We start from the raw sequence: 25,994 nt of genomic DNA, 5'->3' as shown, positions 1-25,994 counted from the left end.
CCATGTGATCTCCCGGGAGAGGCGAAAAACCAGATAAAGACCCAATGGCCAATTTGGGAGAAAAAAATCTGGGAAATTCCTCTCCGACCCATCTAGGCGATCGAAATTCTTCCAGGAGATCACTCTGTCCATATATTTTCTACAGTACTTACCTTCTGTAAAGGCGATCTCCACCCCAGCCAGGAACAGGAATAAAACCATCTCCTGAAATCTAACAGAATTAGAACACAGTAGGAGCAGAACAAGGCTACACGGCCCCTGGGCCCACTCCACTACCCACAGGGCCATGACCATTCCGAACCTAGACTCATGTCCAATTTCCTGCCCGCTCCCCGTAACCCTTAATTCCCTTTACTTCTAGGAAACTATCTATTTCTCTTTTAAATTTATTTAATGATGTAGCTTCCACAGCTTTCTGGGGCAGCAAATTCCACAAACCTACCACCCTCTGAGTGAAGAAGTTTCTCCTCATCTCAGTTTTGAATGAGCAGCCCCTTATTTTAAGATTATGCCCCCTAGTTCTAGCTTCACCCATCATTGGGAACATCCTCACCGCATCCACCCGATCAAGCCCCTTCACAATCTTATATGTTTCAATAAGATCGCCTCTCATTCTTCTGAACTCCAATGAGTAGAGTCCCAATCTACTCAACCTCTGCTCATATGACCACCCCCTCATCCCCGGGATTAACCGAGTGAACCTTCTTTGTACTGACTCGAGAGCAAGTATGTCTTTTCTTAAGTATGGACACCAAAACTGTATGCAGTATTCCAGGTGCGGTCTCACCAATACCTTGTACAACTGCAGCAATACCTCCCTGTTTTTATATTCCATCCCCCTAGCAATAAAAGCCAACATTCCATTGGCCTTCTTAATCACTTGCTGCACCTGCATACTAACTTTTTGAGTTTCGTGCACCAGGACCCCCAGATCCCTTTGTACTACAGTACTTTCCAGTTTCTTGCCATTAAGATAATAACTTGCTCTATGATTTTTCCTGCCAAAGTGCATAACCTCACACTTTCCAGTATTGTATTCCATCTGCCAAATCTCTGCCCACTTACTTAGCCTGTCTATGTCCCTTTGCAGGTTTTTTATGTCCTCCTCACTCACTACTTTCCGTCCCATCTTTGTATCATCTGCAAACTTTGATATGTTACACTCGGTCCCCTCCTCCAAATCGTTAATATAGATTGTAAAGAGTTGGGGACCCAGCACTGACCCCTGCGGAACACCACTAGTTACTGGTTGCCAATCTGAGAACGAACCATTTATCCCAACTCTCTGCTTTCTGTTCGAGAGCCAATCCTCCACCCACGCCAGAATATTACCCCCAATCCTGTGATTTTTTATCTTGAGCAATAATCTTTTGTGTGGCACCTTGTCAAATGCCTTTTGGAAGTCTAAATACACTACGTCCACTGGTTCCCCTTTATCCACCCTGCATGTTACTTCCTCAAAAAACTCAAGCAAATTTGTCAAACATGACTTCCCCTTCATGAAACCATGCTGAGTTTGTCCTATTAAATTATGTTTATCCAAATGTCCCGTTACTGTCTCCTTAATAATGGACTCTAACATTTTACCAACCACAGATGTTAGGCTAACAGGTCTATAGTTTCCAGCCTTCTGCCTACTACCCTTTTTAAATAAGGGTGTTACATTAGCAGTTTTCCAATCTGCTGGGACCTTTGCTGAGTCCAGTGAGTTTTGGAAAATTATTACCAATGCATCCACAATCCCTACCGCTACTTCCCTCAAGACCCTAGGATGCAAGCCATCAGGTCCAGGGGATTTATCCGCCTTGAGTCCCATTATTTTACCAAGTACCACTTCCTTAGTGATTTTAATCGTATTTAGTTCCTCCCCCCCTAGAGCCCCCTGTTTGTCCACCTCTCTATCTCTCTTTCCTCCTGCAAGGTGCTACTTAAAACCTACCTCTTTGACCAAGTCCTGCCCTAATATCTCCTCCTGCGGCTCGGTGTCAAATTTAGTTTGATAATTGCTCCTGTGAAGCGCCTTGGGGCGTTTTAATATGTTAAAGGTGCTATATAAATGCAAGTTGTTGTTGTTATTGTTCAATAGGTTAGGTAGAACGAGGGCACGTGAGTATAAGTTATGAAAGCATAGAACTAGGTTACGTGTTAGAGGTTCTTCTTTTCACAAGAGATTTGTGGACTTATGGAGCAAGTTGCCAGCTCATGCAGTGACTGGATTCAGTGGAAATATTCAAAACGGATCTGGACAAGTTCTTGACTGATGCCAACATAACTACATATAGAGGGTAGGTGGGTATTGAGGGATGTGTCTCCCAGTCACCATGGTCTCTTGGGACTTGTGGGATGACCTTCAGGATCAGAGGAACTTTCCAGAGTTTGGTTTCCTAAATTTCTCTGGAAATTGCATGGCTGTTTGTTAGTGATAGCGAGGGAGGGGGTGAGTGGGGGGCTCATAGTGTACCTAAGTTTCACCATGACAGTACGAGACAGGCCCAATACACCGAGAGAGAGCAACAAAGCGTGGATTATTTTATCTTCAAAAGTACCAGCTTGTTGCTGATGCTGGATTGTGTGGTTTGAGGCTTTAATAAGTCAAAATGCTGAAATTTCTGCTTTTTTGTTAGTATTAACTGCTCCCCACATAGAACCTATGAGGAAACAGACGTGGGAGAAAAAAATGTGCATTTTCCTTCTTATGGTCAAGTATTTTTTTTTAATAAAAGTTGCTCAGTGGGTAGCACTCTCGCCTCTGAGTGAGAAGGTTGTGGGTTCAAGTCCCACTCCATAGATTTCAGCACATTATCTAGGCTGACACTCCACTGAGGGAGTGCTGCACTGTCAGGTATGCCGTCCTTTGGAATAGACATTAAACCAAGCCTCTGTCTGCCCTCTCACGTGGACGCAAAAGATCCGATGGCACAATTCGAAGAGGAGCAGGGGAGTTATCCCGGTGTCCTGGCCAACATTTATAGCTCAACCACCTGTTAAACAGATTACCTGGTCATCTATTTCATTGCTGCTTGTGGGAGCTTGCTGTGCGCAATTTGGCTGACACATTTTCGACAGTACAACAGAGACTCCACTTCATAAATACTTCATTGGCTGTAAAGCGCTTTGGGATGTCCTGAGGTTGTGAAAGGCGCTACATAAATGCAAGTCTTTCTTTCTTTCTTTCTACCACTCATCTGGAGCTGTGACTCATCTTGCTGGTGGGAGCAGATAATGCAATTGGTGGCTTACTCTCCTGTGAACACTAACTGTATTACTATACCACTGAGTGATTGAGACTTAACTCAAGGTGGTGGAAAATGTAAGTGGAAAGGAAAGTATAAGGACGAGCATCATTTATTATTACCAGACTGGAAGCTTGCCTGTTTCTTTGTCATGGCAGTCTAATTCAGTTCAAACCTCCGACATCATTTCAGCACTAAACCTGAGCACACTGATGAGGATTTTTCCAAAAGGTTCTGATAAAGCAAGAAGCTTGCAATAAATTTACTAAACAAGCCCAGATTGTGATTCTAGCTTCATATCAAGTTGTGTGGAACATTGCCCATACTGAAAAGCCTTAGTCCAAGAATAACTGTGAAAATATGGTTCAAGTTTGCGGACAACACCAAATTGTGGGGGTGGGGCAGGGAATTAGTTAATACTGAGGAGGATTACAACAAATTGCAAGACGACATTAATAAACTTGCAGAATGGGCATATAATTGCAAATGAATTTCAACATAGATAAATCTGGAAGTATCACATTTTGGTAAGAAAAATAAGGAGGTCACAAATTACTTGGAAAATAAGAAGCTAAATGGGGTAGAGGTGCAAAGATCTGGGAGTACAAATACACAAATCACTAAAAGTAGTGACGCAGGTTAATAATGCCATAAAAAAAAGCAAACCAAGCACTAGGGTTTATTTCTAGACGGATAGAATTGAAAAGTACAGAAGTTATGCTAAACTTGTATCGAACTAGATGTAATATCTCCAAGTTTGCAGACGACACAAAGCTGGGTGGGCGTGTGTGCTGTGAGGAGGATGCCGAGAAACTCCAGTATGATTTGGACAGGTTAGGTGATTGGGCAGATGCATGGCAGATGCAGTATAAAGTGGATAAATGGTGGCAAAAACAGGAAGGCAGATTATTATCTGAACGGCAATAGATTGGGAGAAGGGGAAGTGCAACGAGACCTGGGTGTCCTTATGCACCAGTCGCTGAAGGTAAGCATGCAGGTGCAGCAGGCGGTTAAGAAGGCAAATGGTATTGTTGGCCTTCGTAGCGAGAGGGTTTGAGTACAGGAACAAGGATGTCTTGCTGCAGTTGTACAGGGCCTTGGTGAGACCACACCTTGAGTATTGTGTGCAGTTTTGGTCACCTTTTCTGAGGAAGGATGTTCTTGCCATGGAGGGAGTGCAGCGGAGCTTCACCAGACTGATACCTGGGATGGCAGGAATGACGTATGAGGAGAGATTGGGTCGATTGGGCTTATACTCGCTGGAGTTTAGAAGAATGAGAGGGGATCTCATTGAAACTTATAAAATTCTAACAGGACTGGACAGACTAGATGCAGGAAGGATGTTCCCGATGGTGGGGGAGTCCAGAACCAGGGGTCACAGTCTAAAGATAAGGGGTAAGCCATTTAGGACAGAGATGAGGAGGAATTTCTTCACCCAGAGAGTGGTGAACCTGTGGAATTCTCTACCACAGAAGGCAGTTGAGGCCAATTCATTAAATATATTCAAGAAGAAGTTAGATATATTTCTTAAGGCTAAAGGGATGAAGGGATATAGGGAGAAGGCAGGGACAGTGTACTGAATTTGGATGACCAGCCATGATCTCATTGAATGGCAGAGCAGGCTCGAGGGGCCGAATGGCCTACTCCTGCTCCTATCTTCTATGTTTCTATGAACCTTGTTTAGACCACACTTGGAGTACTGTGTACAGTTCTGGTCGCCATATTATAAAAAGGATATAGAGGCACTGCAGAGGGTGACAAAAAGATTTACAAGGATGATACCAGAACTGTGAGGTTATCCCTATCAGGAAAGGATGAACAGGCTGTGTTCTTTTTTCTTGAAAAGAGAAGGTGACCTAATAGAGGTCTTTAAAATTATGAAAGGTTTTGATAGAGTGGATACAGAGTGTTTCCACTTGTGGGGAAGAGCATAACTAAAGGCCATCGATATAAGATAGTCACCAAGAAATCGAATAGGGAATTTAGAAGAAACTTCTTTACCCAGAGAGTGGTGAGAATGTGGAACTCGCTATCACAGGGAGTAACTGAAGCGAATAGTATAGGTTCATTTAGGGGAAAGCTAGATAAGCATATGAGGGAGAAGGGAATAGAGGGTTATGCTGATAAGAGTTAGATAAGGATGGAAGGGAGCGTGGACTGGTTGAGCTGAACGGCCTGTTTCTATGCAGTATATTCTATGTAAGTGACATTGTGATATCCTATGCAAAGGTAACGATAAACTGCAAATGAACATTTTAGATCTGTTCCTGTTTTTGGCGTATATTTGAATGTTGGATGTGACATTGAATCACAACTGCAATCAGACATCCAGAGGTGTCTTGCACTGGATGTATTATGAAGTTCAGGGCAAGCCACAGCTAACAGTGTTTATGCATATCCTGTCTGATAATCGCACTGTGAAGGAAGAAGCTGGACATCGTGCCATAAAAGATCAAAGCCAGGGTGTGGATATCGTGGAAGCCTTGATATCTGTTATTCAGACAGTCAAGTTGCATTACAGAAATGTACTGCCATTACTATGGATGGAGCATCAGGAAATGTTAGGATCAGTATGCAGGTTAGTGGGTCTTTGTAAAGCTGGTGACAGGCTTTCTTGAATTTAGGACATTTTATTGCATCATTCATCGGGAGCAGGTGTCAAAGCTCCCGAATTTGAATCACATCATGAAGATTGCGTAGAATTGCGAACTACATTGAAGTTCAAAAATTTGACTGAAGAGCTAAACAACAAAAAAAATCTCCCTTTAGACTCTGTGCTTCAATGCAGTGCATTGGCTTGCTACAGGAAAAGCGATTGTTCTTTTTGAATTAACCCAATACTACAAAGACGAAGATGATATTGTTCTATATGCAGTACAGAGTCCATTAAAATGTCAGTTTGCTATGATTGCTTTTCCTTTCATAGAAAATACTCTCATGTAGTCTACTGAGACAAGCAGTACAATAAGGTCTACATTAACAATGTCGTTCAGTTCCGTGAAATCTCTTTTCACAATAATAATATTAAAGTAAGCCTGAGGCAGCAGTAGGGGAGTTAGCCGAAGGTGCAGCTGAAGAAGTAGGTTTTAAAGAAGCATTTGAAGGTGGGAAAGATGTAACACGGTGAGACACGTTTAGGGAGCGAGTTCCAGAGTAAGCGGCAAGATGACTGAAGGCAGTGTTAGAGTGGAAGGAGGAGAAATATGCAACATGTCAAAGCTGGAAAGTGGTGGGTGTGAGCAGTCACACAGGGTTGGAGATGGTTGCAGAGGTAGAGTGGAGTGAGGTCATGAAGGCATTTGTAGGCTAGCATGAAAAGCTTGAAGTCAATGTGAAGGGCCAGGAACCAGCAACCATCAACTAAAGGCCAAGTTCGTCCAAGACTTCAATAAGGCTCCCATATCTAGAAAGGCTTTTTAAGCACCTCACTCATACTCCTGGAAAGGATACAAGAAGTTGCTTGTTGTCTAACAGGTGCTCTCTCTCTGCCCATTTTTATTTTACCAATACATAATCAGAAGAAGTCAGCCTTGGTTCAGTGATAGCACTCTCACCTCTGAGTCAGAACATTGCGGGTTCAAGCTCCACTCAAGGATTTTAGCACATAATTTAGGCCAACACTGCAGCGCAGTACTGAGGGAATTTTGCACAGTCGTAGGTGCCATCATTTGGATGAGACATTAAACCAAGGCCCCGTAAGCTCCAACAGGTGGACATAAAAGATCCCATAGCAATTTTTGAATAAGCGTCCTGGCCAACATTTATCTCTTAACCAACATAATTAAAAAAACATCTGGGCATTTGTCTCTGCTTGTGGGACCTTGCTGTGCAAATAGGCCATTCTACATGCTCTTCCTGCAGCCTACATTCTCATTGTATTTAAGGCTCATTGCAACATTTCCTACTTCAACTCATACTTTCCAAGGACCTCAATACTATGGTCTCCATCAGTTTTCCCTTCCTCCTATAATCTACAGGCTTTAAAAAAAATCTAACTCAGCAGCAACGAATCACTACTTCTTCATTTACTCCATCTCTTTTAATTTTGTCCTGTACTCGGGCTGTGGCCCTTCATCTTGATTTCTCAATTAAAAGTAAGTGGCAAGCTGGAACGGTTTAGCGCTATGCATGGCATGAATTACAAAAGTCAGCTTCAGCAATGTTGCTTTAGATTTCACTCCGCAGCCATTATAAATAGTGATGGTAGTGATGGTAGTGAAAGAAAAAACTGGGGCCACCATTCGCCTGGATGGTACAGCACAAAAAGGGTCAGAACGGCCATAAGTAAGGCTGTGGTGGAAAGTGGAAAAACTCGCATAAAGTAGGTGATACACTTTGGAGGTTGGGATTAAGTTACGTTGTTGGGCCAGAGTAGAGGGACCATTGCTCTTGATATAACTATGTTGTGCTTGATCAGGGAGCGCTTGACATTGAGGGACAAAAGTAGAAATATTGGGGGAGAAATTGAGTATAGCCCCGTTTAACTATTACACCTTGATGAATTAATCTGAAATATATATTTTAAAGAAATGATATATTTAATAATGCACATTGGAACAGGAAACAAAACACATTTATACGCTGGGGCAGAATTATCTGGCAAAATAGCAGAGAGTTTAATGGTGCTTGCTGTGGCGAGGAAGAGGTACCCCGTGAATTGCGACTCGCTACTAATTGCTGGTTAATTTGTGCCGCTCCACCGTTAGCCTCCCAAAAACGGCAGCTCGCCCTCAACCTCCCCATGAGTTTCAAGAAATTGCTGCATTTGCGCTGTTAAGATGAATTAAACCTGCCGCAGAAAGTTAGGGCCAACATTCCCTTTAAGTTATGCGGCACTCTGAAGGTCCCGTGCAGCCGGTGAGATGGCCTTTAAATAGAAAAACCGTGACTGCGTGGAATTTTGAATGGCCTGTGTAATCCGTTAAAGGGGCCACTCAGGCCAAAAAATAATTAGAGGGAACACTGGTTAGGGCTGGTACTTAACTGCGTAAGGACCTTTTTAATGACAAGATTTCAAGATTTATGTTCCTGCAATGCCACTCAACCTCTCTGGCCCAGAAAGGAAACAACTGAAACTGTGGAATCTCACTTCTGCAGGTAGTAAGTTGTTCTTAGAGACATTTTAAAAATTCTTTTCTTACTTTTCCATTGTCTCTTTTCTCTCAATCCAAATTTTCTTTCCCTCTCTTTATTTTTCCTTCTGTACTAGATTTGACTCTAATTTACCCTATTTCCTTCTCCGCCTGGGGATGTTTTACTACGTTAAAGACGCTATGTAAATGCAATACGTTATTGTTGTTTCTTTCTCAATCTTTAAACTTCATTGGTTCACTGTTGGTCCTGTCATTCACCAAGGTCCCAGGAGCCCCGTTATCAGCTCGCACTTCCAGCAATTTTCAGCGGAACAATTATTGAGCTGAATGGTGAGGGTAGAACAATCTAACTAAGCACGCCGCGAGATGCCCATTAGCAAGCTGGAACAGAGAAAGGAGATGCCTGTGATTACTGACCATTCATTGAAAGTATCTAGTCAATATGAATCTTTCAGCGGACAAGGCCAATCGTGCAGTCACATTTGTTTGCTTGCATGTCGAAACACTTTCTTTTACTTATCTAGTCACTGGCAAAACCACATTTCGTATACTATAGGCCATTCTAGGCATTCCACTTTCAAAAAGACACTAGAAGGATTAAGATTAGTATTTAGAGTTCCAAGATATGAATAGATACTCAAAGAAATGAATTTATTTTCATTTAACAAAAGATTGGGAAGGGTCACTCTTCCAAGTCTTTTAAATGGGAGTTATGATTAATTTTATGAAAGTGGAGCATTGAATTTGGACCATGATCACAGAACTAGAGAACAGGAGTATAAAAGTAGCAAGTCTCACCCAAAACTAGAATCATAAATCCCACAAAGTAATGGGTATGTGGAATAACTCACAAATAAAAGCAGTTAGTTATGCCACTTAACAGTTTCAAAAAAACATTTAAAGAAGGGATCAACGGCAGTTCAAACCGGCGGCAGTGAGTGAGGAGCAGCCCGACTAGAGCGGGCCTGTGTGGGAACACAGCATCGGCGGCAGTTCAAACCGGCGGCAGTGAGTGAGGAGCAGCCCGACTAGAGCGGGCCTGTGTGGGAACACAGCATCGGCGGCAGTTCAAACCGGCGGCAGTGAGTGAGGAGCAGCCCGACTAGAGCGGGCCTGTGTGGGAACACTGAGCATCGGCGGCAGTTCAAACCGGCGGCAGTGAGTGAGGAGCAGCATACCAGTTCAACAGCAGGGGAGAGAGGTAAAAAGTAATCAAAGTGTGACGTCACCAGGAAGCAGGTAAGTGATTGGTTGGTGAGTATTTGGTTGGTGAGTATTTCTCTTTTTTTTAAAACTTCAACTCTGGTTTATAGTTTCTAAGGTCTCTCTGGTGTAGCAGGGACTGTTGGTAAACCAGTAAACTGTAGTGTAATTAGTGGGATTGATTGATTTAATTTAAATTCAATTAATTAAAGGGTAAGTCATGGCAGGACAGCCGGGCCCCGTGATCTGCTCCTCCTGCGATATGTGGGAAATCAGGGACACTTCCTGTGTCCCTGACAACTACATGTGCAGGAAGTGCATCCAGCTGCAGCTACTGACCGCATTGCGGCGCTGGAGCTGCGATTGGACACATACTGGAGCGTTCACGATGCTCAGGACATCGTGAATAGCACATTTACGGAGTTGGACACACCGCAGGTAGAGGTTGGACAGGAAGAAAGGGAACGGGTGACCAACAAGCAGAGTACTAGGCGCAGGCAGGTAGTGCAGGGGTCCCCTGTGGCCATCCCCCTCTCCAACAGATACACCACTTTGGGTACTGTTGGGGGGGATGGCTTATCAGAGGAAGGCAGCAGCAGCCAACTTCCTGGCACCAGGGGTGGCTCTGCTGCACAGAATGGGAGGAAAAAGAGGGGTAGAGCTATAGTAATAGGGGATTCAACTGTAAGGGGAATAGATAGGCGTTTCTGCGGCCGCAAACGAGACTCCAGGATGGTGTGTTGCCTCCCTGGTGCAAGGGTCAAGGATGTCTCCGAGCGACTCCAGAACATCTTGGAAGGGGAGGGTGAACAGCCAGTTGTCGTGGTGCATATAGGCACCAACGATATAGGTAAAAAGCGGGATGAGGTCCTAAAAGCGGAGTATAGGGAGTTAGGAGATAAATTAAAAAACAGGACCTCAAAAGGTAGTAATCTCAGGATTGCTACCAGTGCCATGTGCTAGTCAGAGTAGAAATAGAAGGATACTTCAGATGAATACGTGGCTAGAGGAATGGTGCCAGGGGGAGGGATTCAAGTTCCTGGGACATTGGAACCGGTTCTGGGGGAGGTGGGACCAGTTCAAGCCGGATGGTTTGCACCTGGGCAGGGCTGGAACCAATGTCCTAGGGGGAGTGTTTGCTAGTGCTGTGGGGGAGGGTTTAAACTAAAATGGCAGGGGGTTGGGAACCTGAGCAGGGAGACAGAGGAAAGGGAAACAAGGATAAAAGCAAAAGATAGGAAGGAGAAAAACAAAAGTGGCAGTCAGAGAAATCAACGGTTTAAATCAAACATGGCCACAGTAAATAATAATTCTAATAGGTCTAAGAGCATTAAAAAAACAAGCCTGAAGGCTTTGTGTCTGAATGCGAGGAGCATTTGTAATAAAGGTGGATGAATTGGCTGCGCAAATAGAAGTAAACAAATACGATTTGGTTGGGATTACGGAAACGTGGCTCAATGAAGGCCAGGACTGGGAACTCAACATCCAGGAGTATTCGATATTCAGGAAAGATAGGCAAAAAGGAAAGGGAGGTGGGGTAGCATTACTGGTTAAAGAAGGGATTAACACAATTGTAATGAAGGATATTAGCTCTGATGAGGTGGAATCTGTATGGGTAGAATTGAGAAATACCAAGGGGAAAAAAACGTTAGTGGGAGTGGTTTATAGACCTCCAAACAGTAAGGCAGAGGTTGGGGATGGCATTAAAAGAGAAATTAAAGAAGCGTGCAATAAGGGCACAGCAGTCATCATGGGTGACTTTAATCTACATATAGATTGGGCCAACCAAATGAGTAACAATACTGTGGAGGAGGAATTCCTGGACTGTTTATGGGATGGGGTTTCCTGGACCAATATGTCGAGGAACCAACCAGAGATCAGGCCATCTTAGACTGGGTATTATGTAACGAGAAAGGATTAATTAGCAATCTTGTTGTAAGAGGCCCCTTGGGTCGGAGCGATCATAATATGATCGAATTCTTCATTAAGATGGAGAATGAAGTAGTTGACTCGGAGACTAGGGTCCTCAATTTAAATAAAGGAAACTATGATGGTCTGAGGAGCGAGTTGGGTAGGATTGATTGGGGAATGGCACTCAAAGGGTTGACGGTGGATAGGCAATGGCAAACATTCAAAAACCGAATGGATGAACTACAGAATTTGTTCATCACAGTTTGGCATAAAAATAAAACAAAAAAGGTGACCCAACCGTGGCAAACAAGGAAAATTAGGGATAGCATAAGGTCCAAGGAGAGGGCATATAAATTGGCCAGAAAAAGCAATAATCCTGAGGATTGGGAGCAGTTTAGGATTCAACAAAGGAGGACAAAGGGATTAATTAAGAAAGGGAAAATAGAATATGAGAGTAAGCTTGCAGAGAACATAAAAACTGACTGTAAAAGCTTTTATAGATATGTGAAGAGAAAAAGATTGGTGAAGTCAAGCGTAGGTCCCTTGCAGTCAGAATCGGGGGAATTTATAATGGGGAACAAAGAAATGGCAGACCAGCTAAATACATATTTTGGTTGTCTTCACAAAGGAGGACACAAATAACCTCCCAGAGATGCCGGGGAACATAGGGTCTGATGAAAGGGTGGAACTGAAAGAAATCAGTATTTGTAGGGAAATGGTGTTAGGAAAATTGATAGGACTGAAGGCCGATAAATCCCCAGGGCCTGATAATCTACATCCCAGGGCACTTAAGGAAGTGGCCCTAGAAATAGTAGATGCATTGCTGGTCATCTTCCAGAACTCGATAGACTCTGGAATGGTACCCATGGATTGGCGGGTAGCTAATGTTACCCCACTATTCAAAAAAGGTGGTAGAGAAAAGGCGGGGAATTATAGACCGGTAAGCTTGACATCGGTAGTGGGGAAAATGCTAGAGTCCATTATAAAAGATGTAATAGCAGAGCACTTGGAAAGCAGTGACTGGATCGGACAAAGTCAACATGGATTTACAAAAGGTAAATCATGCTTGACTAATCTACTGGAATTTTTTGAGGATGTAACTGGTAAAATAGATAAGGGAGAACCAGTGGATGTGGTGTATTTGGACTTTCAGAAGGCTTTCGATAAGGTCCCGCATAAGAGATTAGCGTGCAAAATTAAGGCACATGGGATTGGGGGCAAGGTATTGACATGGATAGAGAACTGGTTGGTGGACAGAAAGCAAAGAGTTGGAATAAACGGGTCGTTTTCCGAGTGGCAGGCAGTGACTAGTGGGGTACCGCAAGGATCGGTCCTAGGACCCCAGCTGTTCACAATATATATTAATGATCTGGACGAGGGAATTGGATGTAATATCTCCAAATTTGCAGACGACACAAAGCTGGGTGGCAGGGTATGCTGTGAGGAGGATGTCGTGAAACTCCAGCACGATTTGGACAGGTTGGGTGATTGGGCAGAAACATGGCAAATGCACTATAATGTGGATAAATGTGAGGTTATCCACTTTGATGGCAAAAACAGGAAGGCAGATTATTATTTGAATGGTAATAGATTGGGAGAAGGGGAAGTGCAAAGAGACCTGGGTGTTCTTGTACACCAGTCGCTGAAGGTAAGCATGCAGGTGCAGCAGGCGGTTAAGAAGGCAAAAGGTATGTTGGCCTTCGTAGCAAGAGGGTTCGAGTACAAGAACAAGGATGTCTTGCTGCAGTTGTACAGGGCCTTGGTGAGACCACACCTTGAGTATTGTGTGCAGTTTTGGTCGCCTTACCTGAGGAAGGACATTCTTGCCATGGAAGGAGTGCAGCGAAGATTCACCAGGCTGATACCTGGGATGGCAGGAATGACGTATGAGGAGAGATTGTGTCGATTGGGCTTATACTCACTGGAGTTTAGAAGATTGAGAGGGGATCTCATCGAAACCTATAAAATTCTGTCAGGCCTGGACAGACTAGATGCAGGAAGGATGTTTCTGATGGCCGGGGAGTCCAGAACCAGGGGTCATAGTCTAAGGATAAGGGGTAAGCCATTTAGGACTGAAATGAGGAGGAATTTCTTCACCCAGAGAGTGGTGAACCTGTGGAATTCTCTGCCACAGAGGGCAGTGGAGGCCAGTTCATTAAGTGTATTCAAGAAAGAGTTGGATATATTTCTTAAGGCTAAAGGGATCAAGGGATATGGGGAGAAGGCAGGGACCGGGTACTGAATTTGGATGATCAGCCATGATCTCATTGAATGGCGGAGCAGGCTCGAAGGGCCGAATGGCCTACTCCTGCTCCTATCTTCTATGTTTCTATGATTGCAGGTTATGTTAAGGATAGACGTTGATGATCAAACACTCCTAGAATTCAACTAGTCAGAGCTGCAATTACAGGTTGCAAAGTGGGATTAATATTCTGGTGTTTTATTCAGGGAAAGATTTCACACAGATATTTGACCTCAGTTATTGGTAGCATTCTCACCTCTGAGGAGTGGAAAAAATGGGCAAGTGAGTCTCAACAAACAGCTCCACACGCCTTCTAGGTCTGGATCTGCAGTTGTACAGAGCCTTGGTGAGACCACACCTTGAGTATTGTGTGCAGTTTTGGTCGCCTTATCTGAGGAAGGATGTTCTTGCCATGGAGGGAGTGCAGCGAAGATTCACCAGACTAATACCTGGGATGGCAGGAATGACGTATGAAGAGAGATTGGGTCGATTAGGCTTATATTCACTAGAGTTTAGAAGAATGAGAGGGGGTCTCATTGAAACTTATAAAATTCTAACAGGACTAGACGGACTAGATGCAGGAAGGATGTTCCCGATGGCGGGGAGTCCAGGGCCAGGGGTCACAGTCTAAAGATAAGGGGTAAGCCACTTAGGACAGAAATGAGGAGGAATTACTTCACCCAGGGAGTGGTGAACTTGTGGAACTCTCTACCACAGAAGGCAGTTGAGGCCAACTTATTAAATATATTCAAGGAGGAGTTAGATATATTTCTTAAGGCTAAAGGGATCAAGGGATATGGGAAGAAAGCAGGGACAGGGTACTGAATTTGGATGATCAGCCATGATCTCATTAAATGGCAGAACCGGCTCGAGGGGCCGAATGGCCTACTCCTGCTCCTATCTTCTATGTTTCTATGGATCATGAACACCATGGGCAGAGCGCTGGCAGCAAGATTCCTGCCTGCCTATCAACCTTCTCAGCCAATGAATACGGAATGGTGCAGGCAAGATGGATGGCAGAAAATAAAATTGGTATAAAAAAAAAGAACCGCACAAACAAGCTTTTTTATGCATCAGGATTCAAAATGTTGTGATTGTAGTCTTTCATGCTGTAATACCACTAAGAAGATGATATATTATTAAACATTTGAATACATTTCAAGCAGTAAAAAATTGGTTTTAAGTAAATTTGATAGCCCTACTCCTACTCTGTTGTCAGTTTCATGAATTCATCTATTAAGGCTACTCATACAACTTCAGCTGAACGTGACAGTAATTCCTGAATAGTAAAAAAAAATTACGTTCTTTTCTGCAAAAACATTACAATATTATACACACAGTACTCTATCACAGTAGACAAGAGCATGTAGGAACAGCTAAAACAGATTGGTGCTGATTGTGTGCCTAGTCACAGATCAAAGTGACTCTAGATCTCATTTAATCCAAAAGTCTAGAATTAAATCTATTGACAATTACCTGTCAATAACAATAGGCGTTACGAGCTTGCCGACTGATATAATGCTACTCAAATAGGCAGTATTGTGCGAGAAGGCATAGCAAGAAATATCATAGCAAATTAAGCGCTCTTGACCTAAATCTTGCAGTGTCTGACACAGACAGTTCCCACAACAGCTGTGAAGCATAGCTGGAGCTTTAACAGTCTGGAATGGAGACCTGCACAAAAACCCAAAACAGAGCCCAGTGATCAGGAGAGTTTTCAGCATATTGTACACTGGACGTTGTGCTTCCTGGCAGTCAACTGCAGATTTTTCGCATCAAACCATCAGTAAGGATGTCACAATGAGAAAATCTGGGAATAGCTACAAGGAGGTGGCAGACGGTGACTAGTCGGGTACCGCAGGGATCAGTGCTTGGGCCCCAGCTATTCAGTATATATATCAATGATTTGGATGAGGGAACCAAATATAATATTTCCAAGTTTGCTGATGACACAAAACTAGGTGGGATTGTGAGTTGTGAGGAGGATGCAAAGAGGCTTCAAGGCGATTTAGACAAGTTTAGTGAGTGGGCATGGCAGATGCAGTATAACATGGATAAACGTGAAGTTATCCACTTCGGTAGGAAAAACAGAAAGGTAGAGTATCATTTAAATGGTGATAGATTGGGAAATGCTGATGTACAAAAGGACCTGGGTGTCCTTGTACACCAGTCACTGAAAGCAAACATGCAGGTGCAGCAAGCAGTTAGGAAGGCAAATGGTATGTTGGCCTTCATTGCAAGAGGATTTGAGTACAGGAGCAAGGATGTTGTATATTGAGTTATACAGGGCCTTGATGAGACCACACCTGGAGTACTGTGTGCAGTTTTGGTCTCCTTACCTAAGAAAGGATATACTTGCCATAGAGGGAGTGCAGCGAAGGTTCACCAGACTGATTCCTGGGATGGCAGGACTGTCGTATGAGGAGAGATTGGGTCGACTAGGCCTGTATTCACTGGAGTTTAGAAGAATGAGAGGGGATCTCATTGAAACATATAACATTCTGACAGGGCTAGACAGACTGGATCCAGGGAGGATATTTCCCCTGGCTGGGGGCTCTAGAACGAGAGGTCACAGTCTCAGGATACAGGGTAGGACATTTAGGGCTGAGATGAGGAGAAATGTCTTCACTCAGAGGGTGGTGAACCTGTGGAATTCTCTACCACAGAAGGCTGTGGAGGCCAAGTCACTGAATATATTTAAGAAGGAGATAGATAGATTTCTAGACACAAAAGGCAGCAAGGGGTATGGGGAGAGAGCAGGAATATGGTATTGAGATAGAGGATCAGCCACGATCATATTGAATGGCGGAGCAGGCTCGAAGGGCCTACTCCTGCTCCTATTTTTCTATGTTTCTAACCAAGAGGAAGGGTTATGATTTTTTTCCCGATTTTACTTCCCTCCGCTCCTAAACGGATACAGGTTCACAGGCACCACCAGTGGACCTCCAATACCTTGCCCAAGTGCCTGCTCCTGTGAGCACCAGCGGGTTAATGGGATATGGTTCTGTAGGTGTCAATAGCTCTTCTGTACCAGTCCAACTGGTTACACTTAAAGATGATTAAAATAGTTGAAATATTAAATGAAATTGTTTAAAAGTGCTCACTAGAGGGAATAATACTAGCTCTTGAATTTTACAAATACCCTCAAGTCTGAGCACCAGGTTATTAAATGGCCAATCCGGTCTTCATCTAACATCCACATCTCTATCACAATTGACGTCAACTAATTCATCACTTATCAGACAATGGATCTGAGACCAGGAGTATACTCAACGTTCCGGGGAATTCAGAAGGCAGGACGCTTAACAATTTTGGGGGACTTAAGACTAACAAATGCTAGTTAGCCTCCTGTGATGACTCAGCATGTTTATCTGGTGAAGAGTTGTGCCATTCATACTAGGACGATCCCAGGTTCAATCCACAGTCTGTGATAAGTTAGTTAACTGATGTCAGGTGGCGGTAGGGGCAGTACAGTTGATTTTAGTGCTTGAGGTGAGGAAGGGAAAATTAGCCTGAACATTATCCAATGGAACTGTGCATGCGTGACTGTTAGATTAGGACAGGATCACCTGAATAGCCTCCCTACACTTACCATCAAGGCTCACACATGATTAATGTCCACTTGGTGAGGTACTGGAGGGCATCCAGTGCTATACCTCGTAAAGAAGTTAACAGCTTCAGCAGAGGAAGGGAGGGTAGTAAATTGTGGAGAGAGCGCTACTGCAGGAGACCAAGGAGGAAATTTGTGGGGCACTGACATTATGATGGAAGAATTGCTGGTGAGAATGGGAGGTAATCAATGCACACATTAATCTCTCTCCATATATAAGATATATATAGCATGATGATGATATGCTACAGATCATATTTTGATATATTCAAAAAATGTCAGAATGTGTAAATATCATACATACTTTGTTACAAATGCAGAACAATCTCAAAATGCTGTGTGCTTTTGAGCTTCAAGCTGAAACTGACCAGCAAGTTCTAATCTGCCAAGTTCTCGTGACCACAAAATAATCAATGAAACTCTAAAGTGTCCTCAGGCTGAGTTTACTTCTAGCAATTAGACTTTCTGGCCTTAAAGGACATGTCAGTTGAAACATAGCTCCATCTTAACAGTGGAACAGTTTGTTACATAGTATAATGCCCGTGCCATTATGAATTGGCATCATATAATCTGACCTACTGTGAGCAGTACCATGGGAGATCTGATAATACATGTAAATAAACAAATAATTTTAAAATTTTCATGCACATTAGACTGGGTAGATTCTTCAACTGGTGGGCTTGTGCCCACTGGCACCATTTTGGCACGGAGGAAACAGTTATCACACCTGGGAACCACTGGAACCCACAGCTCACCTTTTCCCGATTGGGAATCATTGCCATAACAACTTGTATTTGTTACCTCCAGGCTCGACTATTCCAACGCTCTCCTGTAGCCTCCCATCTTCCACCATCCATAAACTTCAGCTTATCCAAAACTCTGCTGCCCGTATCCTAACACGCACCAAGTCCCTTTTCGCCCAATCACTCCTGTGCTCGCTGAGCTACATTGGCTCCCGGACCAGCAATGCCTCGATTTTTAAATTCTCATCCTTGTGTTCAAATCCCTCCAAAGCCTCACCCCTCCCTATCTCTGTAACCTCCTTTAGCCCTACAACGCCCCCCCCCCCCCCGAGAACTCAGTGGTGCTCCAATTCTGGCTTCTTGTGTATCCCTGATTTACTTTGCCCCCCCCATTAGCAGCCGTGCCTTGAGCTCCCTAGGTCCTAAGCTCTGAAACTCCCACCCTAAACCTCTTCACCTCTCTCTCCTCAAAACCTACCAAAGAATTCCAATATATTTTATTTCTGAAACAATGCTGACTTCCCCTCATCACCACAATATCCCCCCCAGTACTGCTGAGTGCCAGATGTATACCTCCAGTTGGTGCATCTTACATTACAATTTGCTGTGTATTCTCTCCATAAAGCATAGTCACAGTTGTACATAGGCAAATGCAGCAACCAATTTGTACACAGCAAGATCCCACAAACAACAATGAGGTAAATGATCAGTTAACCTCTTTTGGTGGTATTGGTTGAGGGATTAATATTGCCCAACACACCAGGGGATGTCCCCACACTCTTCTTCAAATAGTGCCATGGGCTTCTTTACATTCACCTAAGAGGGCAAACGTGTCTTATTCAAAAGATGGCACCTCTAGCAGTGCAGCACTCCCTTAGCACTGCACTGAAGTGTTAACCTAGATTATGTGCTCAAGTCCTACAGTGGGACTTGAAACCATGACTTTCTGACACAGAGCCGCAAGTGCTACCACTGAGCCACGCTCAAAGGCAGGGTGGCAATGGAGGATGTGGTGAGGTACAGTTATGTGTCACCAGCATACATGTGAAAGCTGACCCCATGCTTCCATGTAAATAATGAAGAGGAGGGCCAAGGATGGAATGTTGGAGTATATCGGAAGTGGTTGTGCAGGCATGGAAGGAGAAACCATAAAGACAATATAATGTCTACGGTGCTACAAGCAGGAGTGGAACTAGCAGAGAGCAGTGCCATAGAGCTGGACTGTGGGGGAGAGATGTTTGAGGAGGATGAGCAGGAGTAGGCCAATTGGCCCTTTGAGCCTGCTCCGCTATTCAATGAGATCATGGCTGATCTTCTGCCTCAACTCCATTCACCGGCCCTATCGCCATATCCCTTGATGCCCTTACTAGTCAGAAATCTATCAACTTCTGTTTTGAATATACCTAATGACTGAGCCTCCACAGCCCTCTGGGGCAGAGAATCCCAGAGATTCACCACCCTCTGTGTGAAGAAATTTCTTCTCATCTCAGTCCTGAATGGCCTACCCTTTATCCTGAGGCTGTGGCCCCTGGTTCTAGACTCCCCAGCCAAGGGAAACGTTCTCCCAGCATCCACCCTATCAAGCCCTGTAATAATTTTGTATGCTTCAATGAGATCCCCTCTCATTCTTCTGAATTCAAGAGAATACAGGCCTAGTTTACTCAGTCTCTTCTCATACGACAGTCCTGCCATCCCATGAATCAATCTCATGAACCTTCGTTGCACTCCCTCTATGGCAAGTATATCCTTCTTTAGGTAAGGGGACCAAAATTTTACACAGTACTCCAGGTGTGGTCTCACCAAGGCCCTATATAACTGGAATAAGACTTCTTTACTCCTGTACTCAAATCCTCTTGTAATGAAGGCCAGCATACCATTTGCCTTCCTAATGGCTTGTTGCACCTGCACATTCACTTTCAGTGACTCATGTACAAGGACACCCAGGTCCCTTTGAGCATCTGCATTCCCCTATCTTTCATCATTTAGCAAATATGTTTTTTCTACTAAAGTGGATAACTTCACATTTATCCACATTATATTCCATCTGCCATGTTCTCACCCACTCACTGAGCCTGTCGAGATCCACCTGAAGCCTCTTCACTTCCTCTTCACAACTGCCACCTAACTTTGTATCATCAGCAAATTTGGAAATGTTGCATTTAGTCCCCTCATCCAAATCATTGATACAGATTGTGAATAGCTGGGGCCCAAGCACTGGTCCTTACGGTACCCCACCGCTCACAGCCTGCCATCCTGAAAAAGACCCGTTTATCCCATCTCTTTGTTTTCTGTCTGTTAACCAATTCTCAATCCATTCTAGTATATTGCCCCCAATTCCATGTGCCCTAATTTTGTTCACCAACCTCTTATATAGGACCTTATCGAAGGCCTTCTGAAAATCCAAATACACCACATGGATGGATTGGCTGACTGTGTTGAAGGCAGTGGAGAGGTGGAGAAGAACGAGGAGAAACACAGTCACAGAAGATGTTATTGTGACTATCGCCAGTGCCGTTTTGATGTTATTGGTGGGGTGGAAGACTGATTGGATAGCTTGAGAAAGGAGTGGTGAGCAAGATGGGAGTGTAGTATAGATGCAAATAGTTTAAAAAAAAAATTCAATTGTGATTGGAAGATTAAAAATCCTAGATTCAAGACAATCAAGCCTCATACAAGGCGAGGAACCATGCTATTTTTTTCTCATGGAGTGATTAAGTGTCCAATGGATTTCTACCAAAATCAAGACACTTTCACCTTTGCATTCGTTTTATTCAGATTGCAGGAAACTGGTGCCCATCTGCCGACTCGATGCATATACATCGCTAAAACCACAAAATACTGGGTCACTTCTGCCACCAGGACATGGCTGGCTGGATCTAGCAGTGTAAATGCAGAGACTGTAGCACTGACACAGGACTTCTGAAATCTGAACAAAACAGACTGTGACATAAAAACACCTCAAGTTAGCACTGATTCACTGAGCTCCTTGAAAAAGTAGTTGGATGATTATTTAGCAAGAATTGGGTTTGAAGGTTATGGGGACAAATTTAGTTTATGAAAAACATATGGAATGTTATTCAATACATGGGTAGAATATTCAGAGGAAGTTTTTAGTTTTTTTTGGAGGGTCCCAGGTTTGATTTCTGCCCTGTGCTGAGTTTGCTGTTTTTAACCAGTGTGGGAGAATGGTAGTTACAATTGGCATCAAGCCCACTGGGCTAGGGAGTGTGTGAAAAATATCAGCCAGAGTTCCCACTCCTGATTGCTATCCAGTGATGAGTGGTTGGGCAGTTGCATGTGTGGACATTGGTTAAGGAGAGGATTGGGCTCTGCTGTGACGCACCCCCATAGTTGAACAGCCTTCCAATATTGTGTCAATGGTTAATACGTGAAGATTGGTTGTTTGGGCAATGCATCAGAGGACACCCCAGCAAGAGTCAGCCCCTTTAGGAGAGGGAAATTGACTACTTATTGAATCATGTGGGCTCAAACAGACCAGGTAAACATGCGCATGCAAAGAACTGATCAGTGATGCTGAAATAACACAGGGCCACTGTAAAACCTCATGAGGAACAGTGGTGGGGAACACCACTCATCAGGTGGTGAACACAGTCAGACTCTGCACAGGTACTGGCTGACAGACTGCCAGTCAGTACAAATCCCAGCAAAATAATAAAAAAATTGGAACTGTCATCCTAAAGAGTGTGTACAAAGTGTTAATGAACACTTCCTATAATGAACAGCTTCAGGCAAGGTAGTCTGAGAGGATTTGCTGCACAAGAACATAATTAATATAATAAAGGAGGAGATGCCAGGGGGATATTGTAGTCAAAGGCATTTAAGGTATCTGCCAAAAAACTCTTGTGATCCCTTCTTAATGCAAAATGGATTGTGATGCTACCCTAATATCGGGAGAGCTCTGACCTTGAGGTGAAAGTTCCAAACATGGTCGTCGTAATTCACAAGCCTCTGGGCAGTTAAACAGGCTCTCTCTGCAAGGCTGCAGAACTGGTTTAAAGTACTGCCTCTCTGAGGGGCAAACACGAGCACTTTCCCCTAAAAAGAAAAGACAATTGTGAATGATCACTGATTGATGACATAAAATATTTCAATCCCGTCAGCCGTACAACATAATGTTCCACAGCTAAGCACAAAAACCATTACATTGCAATGTCCACCTCACTTAAACACCAGATTAATCTCACCATTTGGAAATTAAAGCAGTTTTAATCATATATAAACTGTAGGCTCAAATAATAGACACAATACTCCTGATAACTTGAATTCGCCTTTGGCGCTAAAAGATTCAACTATCCAATAATTTGAATTAAGCAACATAAATGACACAGCAAAGTGCGAATTTAAAACAAAATTAACCAACAATTTGCATTTAGTAACTTTGAAGAGTAGACTGTAGAAACTTTATTTACATATCACAGAATCACAGAATCACAGAAACCCCACAGTGCAGATAGAGGCCATTTCGGCCCATCGAGCCTGCACCGACACATATCCCACCCGATCCCCGTAACCCCTACACCAACACATATCCCACCCTATCCTTGTAACCCCACGTATTTAATCCCCCTAACACTAAGGGTCAATTTATCATAGCCAATCAACCTAACCCGCACATCTTTGGACTGTGGGAGGAAACCGGAGCACCCGGAGAAAACCCACGCAAACACGGGAAGAATGTGCAAACTCCACACAGACAGTTGCCCGAGGCCGGATTCGAACCCGGGTCTCTGGCGCTGTGAGGCAACAGTGCTAACCACTATGCCACCGTGCTGCCCCTTGTCTTTCTTGTCTTTCTTTTCACCCTACAATTTTCTCCATTTCTCTCCGGATGGTGACGACTCACGTAAGGGCACGGTTCCAGGAATGCCAATGTTCATCTGGTACCTTGCCCAAATGGATGTTTTACAGGGAAGTGTCTAAACAATGTGTATTGCTCAAGCTAACCAACAATGGAGTGCTTCACAGCCAAACCAGATCCTGTGGTAACCCCATGTCAACAGACAAAGCCTGTCTAATGGGAGTCACTGAATTGTGATCAGGAATGGAAAGCCTGGATGGATTTTTCCCCTCCATAGCCAATGGGTGCTGAGGCCAATTTTAGTGTCCCTATTGCTGCCATGTCAGAGATCAGATAATTCAGAACAGACTGAAGATTGAACTCGAGGACAAATGATCCATAGGAGAACACGGGCATTTACGTGTTTTTAAAAAAGAGGTTTCTGAGCACCTTTCCAGTGAGTTTTCCAACATTCATTTTGAACTATTCAAACACTCGTGCATGACACAAGTTCTAATGTAGATCATCTTTATTTGAAAGAAAGCATAAATGTTATTAACTTTTGTTTAAATTATGGAATACTAAATAAAAGATGACAACATTTTAAAGATCACAAACTAATGACAGTAAATAATTCAGTATTTGGTTTAACGTCAAGAGAAAGAAAAACGTGTAATGGGTTTTGATAACTCGAGATAGACTTTGATTAAAAAAAAATAATCTCATGCATCTTTGGAGCAATTTCATTTCTTTAGCTTCACACTGTGCATCTTATCAGTCAGCTGAACACAAGAAGTTTTCTAGTTTATGATTAAGAAAGAATCAGATAGATAAGACGACTCAATTGAAGTTGGACATAATAAGTATTAAAGTATTACATGACATTAATCCTGCCATTCCATTCCATTCTCAATCATTGTGCAGGGGGACTAATTATTCTGAAGCCCATGCTCAGGAGAAAATTGAAACACACTTACATTGGGTTTGAGTAATCTCTTTATTGCATCAACGAGGCTAGCTCTGTACTGGTCCAGAAACAAGCTGACATTGAGGGGAAAAAAACACAAGAAAAGGGTTTTCAAGCCATCTTGCATTAGTCTGAAGCTATTTTGTTTGGTTTATGTAAAAACAGAAAAAAGTTAATTTCAAGTATCCATTACTGTAATCTGTTAAGAAAAGAATCTGTGCGAAAATTGAAGTCATGAAGATTTTATTCATCTGTTGGTCAATGTTTGGTGGACGGACTAGGATATATGCATTTTTTTTCTTAAACTAAAGAGATTTATGTCCCACCTCATTTCTTCCCCTTTTGGTACAAAGAGTTTATTCCAAAATAAGCAGAGGTATAAAGACTACACAGCAAGTTATGTCTGTACTTGTGCAAAAAACAAATTTAATTTTAAATCTTTTGGCCAGACCTCGGTTCACCTTTTTAATCTGCAGAAAGTCCATATGTGAGCCATGTATGAGCTTCCAAGGAGACTGCAGCTCTCCTTCTCCAGTTTGCCAGTTCTCCTGCCTGCCTTCATTCTTAATCTGATCTAATCCTGACAGCATTATCCTTATCCTTGCAATGAAACCTGAAGTATCCACTCTAATATTAGGTGAGGAAGGCATTTGCTAAATTACTTGCTGAAATCATATGGCGTTGCTTAGCTCTTTGTTTGATTCAGAGGATGCACCTCTAGTTTATATCATCATTAATGCTGTCTATCTACATTACTTGTATTAAAGCCATAAGGAACAGGGGCTTCCGTGCAGCAAAACAACCTTGTGCATTACTTTTATTTATTAGTTTCCAAATTTCTAATTTTCTCCCTGTCCTTTCCTGAAGGTGCTGACTATAATGTAAGGTATGGCATTCATGGGTGCAAGCTGCCAGCTGTTCCCTTGACTGGCCATTCGTTCCCATGCAAACCTAGACAGCAAGTATCAGCGGGCTATTTAACATAGGAATGAGGAGAAAGGGGTACAGGATTCCGAGCCGAGCCCAATACTGTCTCACCTGACAACTTTTTCTGTACACTTTGCAGCAGGAATAACTGGATAGCCATCAGGAACATATGTGGTTAGGCCAACTGTAGCATGACTAATGCCACCCCGATTGAGATCAACTAACTCCGTGCTGACTAGGGATCAAAGTGCGCATTACTTTCAATTGCCAAGGGTAAAAAAAAAAGCAAAAAAATTGTCTCTGCATCAGTACAATAAACAACTGCAGAATTATACGTGACAATGTATCTAGCAATAATCAATTCAGAATCAAATAAACCAAAATCATTTCCACAAGCACCCGATACAATAAATGGTACATTAGAGTAAATGGCGTCAAGTACACATCGCTGTCTGACAAAGTTACAAAAAAAGGATTTTGAAGCTCTCTATTTGTATCAAGAATAATTCCTGTACTATTGGTCAGATATTTGTTTTTTGGAAGGGAGAAAAGGGGGCCAACTGATTCCTTTTTAATCTGCAGGAAGAGCTGTTTATGTTGATACATTTGCTTTCTCCAGGCTGCTTCTCACTGAGCCATAATTATTAGCAATTTGCCTAAGTTGTCCATTTACTGGTACGTCAAGCATGAAAAAGAGGCAATTTCAGAAAATGGAATGCCTCTTAAAATCAATCTTTGGAAATAATGTGGTAGAAGTTACTGTCTGATAGACCACTACTTGATAGCTGTCACATGAAGCTGCATATTAATTTGTCACCGTTCTGCTATTCTGCACTTCATCTGTTTACTTTGCTTGGATTTTTGGTAAGCAATCTTGCTTTTTCAAAAGAATACACAGACAAAGCATGAAAAATTATCCCTAGAATATGTTGTGTGTCACAAAATGATATTTGTAATATTTTAAATATATAAAATGTACATACTCACCAATCAGCACAGATAATGACATCGAAATGTCCTTCCATAAGAGACACATCCATCTCATTATCCCATCGCATTATGCTGTCGTACAAGTAGCAAAATATAGTCAGGTTACATCGCTTTATTCATGTAGCCAGTACGCCTCTATTAGCAGTGTGTATTTTTTGCCAATTGTCTCAGTGACTCCTGCTGGGACACAGTTCCAGGAGGTCCAGGCACCCTCTGGTACCTGGTTCAAGTAACTATTTTTCATGTCTGAGCCCAATGACTCTCAGCAGCTTATTCA

The 25,994-nt window shown here is 43.0% G+C and overlaps 1 protein-coding gene across 3 annotated transcripts in view; it reads right to left on the bottom strand.

Annotated features, from left to right (window-relative positions):
- The window catches only part of camkmt (calmodulin-lysine N-methyltransferase), a 395,008-nt gene that overhangs the window by 7,739 nt on the left and 361,275 nt on the right, over window positions 1-25,994 (bottom strand). For all 3 annotated transcript variants that reach the window (XR_015076309.1, XM_085980449.1, XM_085980452.1), the window contains exons 8-10: window positions 25,715-25,789; window positions 23,811-23,874; window positions 21,960-22,091 (exon numbers count right to left, since the gene is read on the bottom strand). Coding sequence is in view for 2 of the 3 variants with exons in the window: in XM_085980449.1 (XP_085836575.1) it covers window positions 21,960-22,091; window positions 23,811-23,874; window positions 25,715-25,789 (271 nt within the window). In the remaining variant the exon portion in view is untranslated. The remainder of the gene's footprint in view (window positions 1-21,959; window positions 22,092-23,810; window positions 23,875-25,714; window positions 25,790-25,994) is intronic.

Source organism: Somniosus microcephalus, chromosome 3 (assembly GCF_052327205.1).
Source record: "Somniosus microcephalus isolate GS21.2 chromosome 3, FLI_Smic_1.0, whole genome shotgun sequence".
Taxonomy (NCBI): Eukaryota; Metazoa; Chordata; class Chondrichthyes; order Squaliformes; family Somniosidae; genus Somniosus; species Somniosus microcephalus.
This window is presented reverse-complemented; position numbering and strand designations above follow the sequence as displayed.